The sequence below is a fragment of the Acanthisitta chloris genome, unplaced genomic scaffold (genome assembly GCF_000695815.1).
Source record: "Acanthisitta chloris isolate BGI_N310 unplaced genomic scaffold, ASM69581v1 scaffold10951, whole genome shotgun sequence".
NCBI classification, from domain to species: domain Eukaryota; kingdom Metazoa; phylum Chordata; class Aves; order Passeriformes; family Acanthisittidae; genus Acanthisitta; species Acanthisitta chloris.
In genome coordinates this window covers 34,090-43,548 of record NW_008655476.1, presented here as the reverse complement: position 1 = coordinate 43,548, position 9,459 = coordinate 34,090, and the positions used below count along the sequence as shown (strand labels likewise).

General features: G+C 39.0%; 1 protein-coding gene across 1 annotated transcript in view; it reads left to right on the top strand.

The window, feature by feature from the left end:
* Positions 1-5,107: 5,107 nt before the first annotated feature.
* Positions 5,108-9,459, top strand: part of OBFC1 (oligonucleotide/oligosaccharide-binding fold containing 1) — a 25,830-nt gene continuing 21,478 nt past the window's right edge. Inside the window, 1 exon segment of the mRNA XM_009083917.1 lies at positions 5,108-5,240. Coding sequence (XP_009082165.1) covers positions 5,108-5,240 — 133 coding nt within the window.

Here is a 9,459-nt window from a genome sequence, read left to right as displayed (position 1 = left end):
TCTTATTTTTAAATTGGAGTTGCATTTGCCTTGTATACTACAGGACATGTAGTGCAACATGTTATTGCAACATGTAGCATCAAAACCTCCAGGATTTAACATGAGCAGAAGCAGAAGGTAGTTGATTAGGAAAGACTGAAAGTGCTTACCCTACTTTGATTTTTAATAGAATAACTGGGTAGGAGGAGGATCCAAACTGACGTTAGCTTACTGTTTGGTAGTTTTCTAACAGCTGTTAAGTTGATATCAATGTGCATTTTTTCAGGAGCCTTTTTTTTGTCTCTCAGTGATGTGTTTTGGTCTCAGTGGTGGTTTTCTCTTGCTACTGTTGTTGAAAATTTTCTTTTAATTATGTATTTTAAAAAAACCTGTGAGTGAGTTTCATTTTTAGAATCTTTGCTCCATATTGACAGTAAGCAAAGGCTTTACTTCCCAGCTTAGTAAGATCTACTTGTATTATAAAGTAATGGGCTTATTTGTTTTTAATTTAAGATGTTATCTGTGACCATGGGTAGTGAAAATCATTTCTGGAAATGTGATGGGTTTGACTGTATCATACTGGAATTGCCTCTGCTGATCATGAAGAGTTGAATAATACCCATTTGTCATTTGGGTTGTTGACTCAGACACAGATGATTTCAATTCAGATGACAGAGGGTGTTACGAAACCCAGCTTTGACTCTGCTCCTCTTTCCACAAGTGGCTTTCTCTGTGGCAGGGATGGTTGACCTGTGAAGCAATTCTTTGACAGCCATAGTTTGTAACCTATTCAAGTAAACCAGTGCTGACTTTAAGTTGTGTTAATGCACTGAGTTGGCAACTCTAACAGCTTAGGAGCTGCTTCCTGCATAAATCATCAGTGCAAGTATAGTAGTGGCAGTCTTTGGAGAAGAGTGAAGGCCTGGTAGGATGTTTAAGCTGCCTGTATTAGTGCATAAATTCTCTGTTTCTGATTCACAGCGAACTTGAGAAAGAATCTTTGCAGCCGTCTGCCAGCAGTTGCAGAGTAGTTGCAGGCAACTGCTGGCAACACACCTTTTCTTGGCTCCAAATAATTAATCTCAAACTAAGGCAATTTTCTCCAAGAGTTTTGGTTGTTAATCAAATTTGGAGAAAAGACAACAAGAAGCATTTAATAAAATATTCTTATTTGAGGTTTTCATTTCAGTGGGATTGGAAAAAGACCATTTACTTTTTTTGAAAAAGGTGCATGATGGACACAAGAATATGATCCAAGAAATTTATTGGCCAGGTCTAATTCTGTTGAATAAATCACTTGGGTGTTTCATAGGAATCTGTTCTGACAAGGCTACCAGGTATGCTGCTTGGTAGGGAGGAAAGCAAATGGGTTTGGTTTTGGGTGGTGGCATTGTTGGGAAGGGTGCCAATTTTCCTTGGTTTCCCTTCTTTCCTTTTTAGGATAACACCTTGCTGAGCTCACAAGATAACTCTGGGGATTATGGACTTGTTTTACGTGTCACCACAGTCAGGAAAGCTAACATTGACAGCAGTATATGAAAGAGACAGCCTTATTTTAATGGGTTAGAATAATCTCAAACTGAGGCTTTTTGTTTATTAGTATGTAGATATCTACTCTGTAAACTTTAGATTTTTGCCCTTGAAGCAGAGTTATTTTCCCAAGAAAACTTAATGCTATTTTTGGTTTTGATTATGCCTTTATAGCCTTCGGAGTTAAATATAGAATACGGATATCTTCTGTCTAATAAACTTGTGGAACAGTTGCTTCTCTTGCCTTTTTTTCTCCTGTAGCAGGATTGAATTCCTTGCACTACAGCAACCCTGAAGTCATTACACTGCATTTAAAACAAAACGCAGAAAGAGATGACCTTTTGCTAGGACTCTGTGTTGTTTGTATTGCTAAGCCTTATCACCATCTTCAGCAAAAGCCAGTTTAATCCTTAAACATTTGTAGATATAGTGTCTGTTCAGAATTGTCTATTGTTTGCTGTGTGTGTTCTCACTGATGATAATGTGCATCTCCACAATGCACAAGGGCTCTTTGCCTATTGGATCTTCATTGTACAGGGCAGCTCTTATCTTCCTTGCTGATAGCATATCACCAATGGTACCAGCTAAGAGCTGAAAACACTTCCAGCATAATGGAAAGTTCCACTTTTGCCAGAATGACTCATTAATTAACCCCTGGGTTATTCTGCCTGGGATGGGGAGGTTTCCTGTGCCAATTTAAGTTACAGGAAGATATTATTATATAGCAAAAGATAAATTGATTGGAAGAGTTTTGTCTGCCTTGTAGGAATTATGTTTTCTAATACTATGAATCTGCCTGAAACAAGCTTGGAAACTCACTGAACAATAGATACTTTGGAAAGGATTAACATCTTCCTTTGCTCCTATAGGAGCAAACAGACAACTGCAGAGAAGAATGGGCTGGTAATAGGAGCGTGTGGTGGCAAATCCAGGAGGCTGTAAATATCTTTTACTTCCAACTGACCACAAACTTTTGGCTTTAAATAGATCACTGTTCAAATGTAGCTACCAAGTGACCACTTGAGAGGGAAGAAAGGAAGTAGGCTTGGCTTTGGGTGGTGGCAGGGATTGGGAGGGATATTGGGAAGATGACGAAGCCAGCGGTGACTGCCCTGCAGAATGCCCTTCACGGGCCTGTCAGATGCTGCTGAGTGAGTGGCTGGAGTGTGGTTTCACTGTCCCAGCCTGGTGCAGGTGGAATGTCTGTAACTCAGGACTTCTGCAAATTTGTTCTGTGGACTTCAAGGAATCTTGTGATGCCTTCATAGTGCTGGGGGCATGATTTACTTTTTTTGTGGAAGAATCCTTGTCAGATCTGTAAGATAAAACTTCGTGTGTCTGAAGCAGACTTGAACCAAGCAGAGTGGTATGTACATGAAGACAGATGTGTTGGCTGCAAATGTCTCCCATGAAGAGCTGTAACAACACCTGGCAGTGAGGAGTAAGCTCCAGAATTTGAGATTTAACTCCCAGTAGTTCCTGAGATAGAAAGAGCTTTTGCTGCAGAAGTCCTGGTCCCTTCAGAAAAGGAAGCAGTGAAAAAAGTTTGGGCAGATGCTTCATTTGAGCTAGAAGTGTTGTTTGGACTCCTGGCTAGTGATCTGTTAACATCTTGACATTTCAGACTTGACAACTGTTTACTGAAATACCAAAATGCAGATATTTTTAATCTCTGGTGGAGCTGCACCATTTATTCCCTCTCAGATGCACACGTGTGCAGGGGTGACTTCTGCTTTTTTGCCCCAATGAGGGGCTGTTCACCCAAAATGCAAAAGACTAGACAGACTTGTTACCTGATTCTCTCTTTTTGCCATGTTAGCTCAGTCTGTCTAGGAGGAAACCAGGTGCTGAGCTATGAATGAGCTTTGTAACCACATGGAGTAAGTTGAGGGGCATGGTGCAGAAAGGAATGTTACTTTGTACTGGAGACTGCAAGCAAAAAGAGATGAGGAGGTTAATTTTGTTAAGAAAATGAGCATGTTAAGTATAATACAGGTTGAAACCATTTGTTTGCTTGGGAAAGTTTATGGTCTAAATTTGACACAGGCTCTAGCAAGTAACTGAAGAACTGCCATATGGAGGAGTAGCAGCTTGTGCTAAGACCATACACTTAACAGCTTAGTTTATAAATTTCTATTGAGCAGTGTCTGCATTTCAGCAACAGCAAAAGGATGCTTCATGGGGAGACTTGAGCGAGAAAAGGATGATGAGGTGTTTTTGAGTAGACCTTGCAGGTGCAAAAAGAAAAGGTTGGGAAAAGCTGTCTGTAGTGAGGAGAGAGACATAAATTCTAGTGTAAACAAAGCTATTTAGTTTGTTACTCAATGGTGAAGTTACTGGTGGAACTGTCTAAATCAAATATTTTCAACATCTCATAAATGACATGACCAGTCTAAGGAAGGTCAAAGCAGCATTAACCTTTAGTTACTTAAGAAAAAAATAATAGATTAAAGAAACCAAGTTGGACATGAATCTAATGTCATCTGCAGTTCTTTCCACAGGATAGAGCAGATGTCAGCAACACTCTGGCAGGTTGTGCTATACCTTTTTTTATGTTTTGCTCCAAATTACAGTGTGAAAAGACAAATCATACAGAATCCTAGCTCTGTAGTTTCTCAAAGCAGCAAGATTCTATGGTCATATTCATGGTATGTTACCTCTCTAGCTACATTAGTAGCCAGAAGCATCTCTTGCAGAGATCACTGGCAGCCCCTAGTAGGGAGCTGCTCCCTCCCATGAGGCTGTAGCTGCCAAATCTCAGCCCTATCACACACTTCAAAATCAGTCTACTTACCATCTTTGCCTTACAGCTGTAAGGAGCTGCCACCCATTCGAGGGTGACCTGGAAAGCTTTAGGGGAACAATTTAGCTCTTCATACAGGAGAAGCTAACAGAAAGTATTTTCAGCTTCCAGATCTTTACAGGGATCCTCCCTGAATTGAGTGCTGGGGTTTTTTTGACATCAACACTGTGATAAGCAGAGAAGTGGATCTGGTAATGGCAGAAGATAGCAAGCATTAAACAGCAAAATCTGGAGGTAAAAGGAGAAAGTAACAATTTCCAGCTTAATGGAAACTCTGCGCCCAAAATAAAGAAGGCCTGGCTGCTTTTATTTTATGTACAGTCATCCTCCCCAGCACTGCATTAAAGCACAGGATGAACAATGAAAAATCAAAATGTTATGGGAGGGAAGGAGAATGATGGGGAAATAATAATCATGTGTACAGAAAGTAACCAGTTAGTATCCCACAGTCTTGCTCTTTTAACCGAGTGTTGTGTTTGGTTCTCTGTTTATGGATTCAGAGGAAAACTCCCTGAAATTCTATTTCATTTGAAGGAACAGGGGAAAATGCTGTTGCTGTCGATTCTTAGTACTTCAAACAAATCATGAGTATTGATAATTTGAATATTTCATGTGGTGACACATGAAATATTGATAAAGAAATATAACATAGAATTAGATAAACTCATCATCAGCTCTGCTGTGTTATTGTTTGTAAACTCACAAGCTATTTTTTCATTCAGTTGGAACATTGGTGAACAGTTTTCCACCTGTGTAGAAAACAATTACGAATCCTTCTGTGTTCTCAGGTTTTGAATGCAGTCTAAATCCAAGAAATATGAAGAAGAGACACCATCTCTGCACTGGGGGATGGATCCTGTATTTTCTGCCTTTGCAAGACTTTATATTAAAGATATAAAAGAAATGAGAGAATCTAAACAGGTGCCAGGTATGTATTTATATGTACTGATTATGATACAGTATTATAATTGATTTGTGTTGTGCTTTTATCAAGGGACTGCAGAATGCTTTATGAACATCAGTAAAGGAGTTTTCCATACACCTGAGCTAAGTGATATTATTATCTTTTAACAGTTCTAAGAACAAAAGGTTGTATGTGAAATATATATGAAAAATCAAAAATGTATTCACTACCATGGATTTCTTTCTTTCATATCTATGGATCCAGAACCTCTTTTACAGGTGATGTTGTGTTCCTTTGTGTGGTAAGAACTTGTTATATTCTGACAAAGTTAATTCTACAAAATGCTGGTCCTTTCTGGCCATATGTGTTACATCTTTTCACTGTCTCTTCAACATTTAAGAAGGATTTTATGCTTATTTATTGCCAAATGTTGACAGTTGATGACACTGCTGGGTGTGTCTATTTTGCTTTTTCCTGTGGATATTAACATAATGTAATGTAAGCAGATACAGGTTTTTGAGGTTTATGTCTGCTTAATTTCTAGATATGATAGGTATCTCTCCAGCTTCCCTGTAAGCCCCCTTCAGGTACTGGACCTCATAGATACCTTCCAGTGTCTGAAAGGGGCCTACAGGGATGCTGGGGAGGGACTCTTCTTTAGGAACTGTAGCGATAGGACAAGGAGTAATGAGTATAAATCAAACGAGGTGAAATTTAGATGAGATATTAGGAAGACATTTTTTACTGTGAGGGTGGTGAAACATTGGAACTGGTTGCCAAGGGAGCTTGTAGATGCCCTAACCCTGGCAGTGTTCAAAGCCAGGCTGGATAAAGCCTTCACCAACCTGGTCTAGTGGGAGGTGTCCTGCCCAGGGCAGGGGGGGTTGGGTCTGGGTGATCTTTAAGGTCCATTCCAACCTTTTAACTTTCTATGATCTTATGACATTCTTTGTATGTTTGAATAATCTTGTTGTTAATTCTGGCATCTGTGCTGAATCTTACACCACACCTTTTATTTCTGAGCCATTGTTGGCAGTTGTCTGCTTTGCTGTGTGTTTCCTGCTGGGCTTCAGCCAGTGTCACCCTCATATGAATATTGTCTGAAGCAACATGGGCCTGACCTTGAATTTCTATGTCACTACAAAGACTTTAAATAGATTGCAGTATGTTTTCTGCTGTAGGAGGGTTCGTTGCTCCAAACTGAAGCTTGACAAGGTGCAAGATAATCAGGGAGGAACCCAAGCAATTTAGAATTAATGAGGAAAAGCAATAAACCCTAAGCAGAGTCTGTGCCTTTAGTTCAGTTTTGGTGTTTTGTTTGTGTTGCTTTCTTTATATTTTTTTTCTGTCCACAGAGACAAGGTACATCTGTTTGGCTTTTTGAATATGCTCTGCCTTGAAGGTTTTGTTGTTATTCTTTGGTTTTCTTTAACAGCAAGGATAGCAGCAGTGCTGTTTTTGCAGAAATGGAGGACTGGTGTTTTTTTTGCTCTTCTTGCAACTATTTGTATGTACATAGGGACTTCACAAACTGCAAATCCCAGTGGGTGTATATATATATATGTGTGTATATATATATATATATATACATACATACACATGTATATATATGTGTATATATATATATATGTATCATTTAACATGATGGGAGAGTTTTGTCTTAAATCCATTGTAAGAATTAGGCTACAGACTGTGGCTGATGTTTGTCCTACAGTGAGTATTATTTGGAGCCTTTTTAAACTGTCTTACAAGAGTGTTATAGTAGTACCGATGTAGCAAATGCATCTGGTAAAAACTGTTCTGCTTCAATTAGAGATATTTTATTTGTTTCTAAACAAAATACACACCAATGCAATGTCAGCTGAGTAGGATTGTAGTTTGGACTTAGATATTAGTACATACACACATAAAAATATATTCAGAATAATTAACCTTAGAAATACCAACAAACATTTTGTGATAGCAGGAACAGTCCTAGAAAGTACAATCCTGCCCTCCTCTCTCCTTTTTTTTTAACCTCTTAATCACCTGAATATCCCTTCTCACTTCTCTTCCTGTTCTTTTACTTAAGTGAGTTGACTTCTGTTTCGGGAACTCTTTCAGTTTTGTTATTACCTTTTTCTGCTAAAGATCATCCCGAGGAAGTGGTGTCTTTCATATCAAGGTATCAGCCTTTACAACTGGTGCATGCAAACTTTCTCCACTCCCTCTGCATCTGGTGTTCTGTACCTCTCAGCTTGCTTGCAATCCTGTATCATTTTCTAAACCAAACTTTTAAGAATAAAATGAAATTTCATAGAACAAACATCCTGAATTTTTTCAATCTCCTGGTGCTGTGTATATGCCAAACCAGATGTCTTTCTTATTTATTGGCAACAAATGACAACACAACAGAAACACCAAGAAAAACTTTTGGGGAAGGAAGAATGTAGGTGTTTGTTGTCAATGTTTCCTGCCTTTAATGAGCTTTTAAAGACCAGCTGAAGATAAGAATATGATTAACTATAAATCAGTCATTAAGTAATGGTAATTAAGAATGAGTGAGTGCAAAACAAGGGGTTGTAACTAGGAGGAATGGAAAGAAACACTGACTGAATGTCAGGAAAAACATCCTTAGAATGACATCTATGAAACCATGGAGCAGCCTTCCCAGGAAAAAGGTGGGATGCCCTTCACTGGGATTGTTTATGCCATCACTGTACAGATTGCCAGGAATTTACTGTACAAAATGGTCTTGGATTCGCCCTGAGGGAATGGACTGAATGACCTAATGAGTTTTTTCTTTCCATTTTTAAGCATTAGGATTTGATGCCACGATGACTAATCCCTTAAAACAACACAGAGGAAAGCAGTAAACCTGGCCAATTACTCTCCTGCTATAAATGGTGACAAGAAAGCTGGAAAGCCTCCCAGATAAAAACAGCAATTGTGTTGTCTTAGCAGCCTTGCAATGAGAGTGGGTGTCAAACTCAGTTGTAACACATAATCACATCATGGAAATGAGCTTTTTTTTCAGCGTTATCATGCACAACTGCATTGTGACAGCTTATCCACAACCTAGGGAAGCTACAAATAGCATAAAAGAAGGTAATAATAATTAGAGCAATGGCAAACAGCTCAGTGCTCAGTAATGCTGGTAAAGACATGACCAGCACTTGCCCTAGAGGACTCTGTGTCTCTAGCCGCGGTACCACTGCTGTGGCTTCCTGTTGTGGGTAGAGCATATTACTGTATGTGTTCTTTCCTGGGTTATTAGGATCTTCACTGAATGTGTTTGTCCATAGATTCAAATGTTTAGCATCTTTTTATTGCTACCAATATGAACATAATTTGAACAAATAAGCTTGCAGGAAAAACAATTTATACCTTGAAGTGGCCAAGTCCAGCAACTTTTAATAGGTTAAATATAATTTCATCTTTCCAATTAATTTGGGTAGTTTCTAGGAGAGTAAGGGTGGAGTTCTATGTGAATTGATGGGGATGGAGAGAACCAGTTTTATTTGGTCTCTGTCATTGGCCAAAACTCAGCTTACTAACTCGGAAATGAACATAATAACATGTTGCTTGCTTGCATAATCAGGAGCTCTGTAGAGTCTCTGCTCTACACACTTACCCTGAAACTAGCCCAGACCTTTTATAGAGATGTTGTAAGATTCAGTGCATAACTACAGACACTGGGAGCATCTCTATTGAGGGTTTCTATAGCAGTGTTTATTCATGCCCTAGGAAATGGGATGAGAGAAAAGTGGACAGACCTGCTAAACATTCCCTGTGCCAGACCTGACCAGTAACTGCAGGATTCGTATCTAAGGTGACAGTAGTAGCTGCATTCTCAAAACATTGCAGTGGATTTTCATGAGCAAAACTTCCCTTTTATGAGCCACTTGGCTGGTCCTCTACAATTTCTTCTGAAACCTTTGGGTTCCTTGTCTGCCTCGTGTTAATTCCAGGCTCATTTAAGGCTGCTAGCTATGTAGGACAAGTTATTTTTGGATTTTGGGTTTGATTTTTATTTTATACAGAACATTTTTCTGAAAACATTGCAGTGGATTTTCATGAGCAAAACTTCCCTTTTATGAGCCACTTGGCTGGTCCTCTACAATTTCTTCTGAAACCTTTGGGTTCCTTGTCTGCCTCGTGTTAATTCCAGGCTCATTTAAGGCTGCTAGCTATGTAGGACAAGTTATTTTTGGATTTTGGGTTTGATTTTTATTTTATACAGAACATTTTTCTGCTTGCTGCC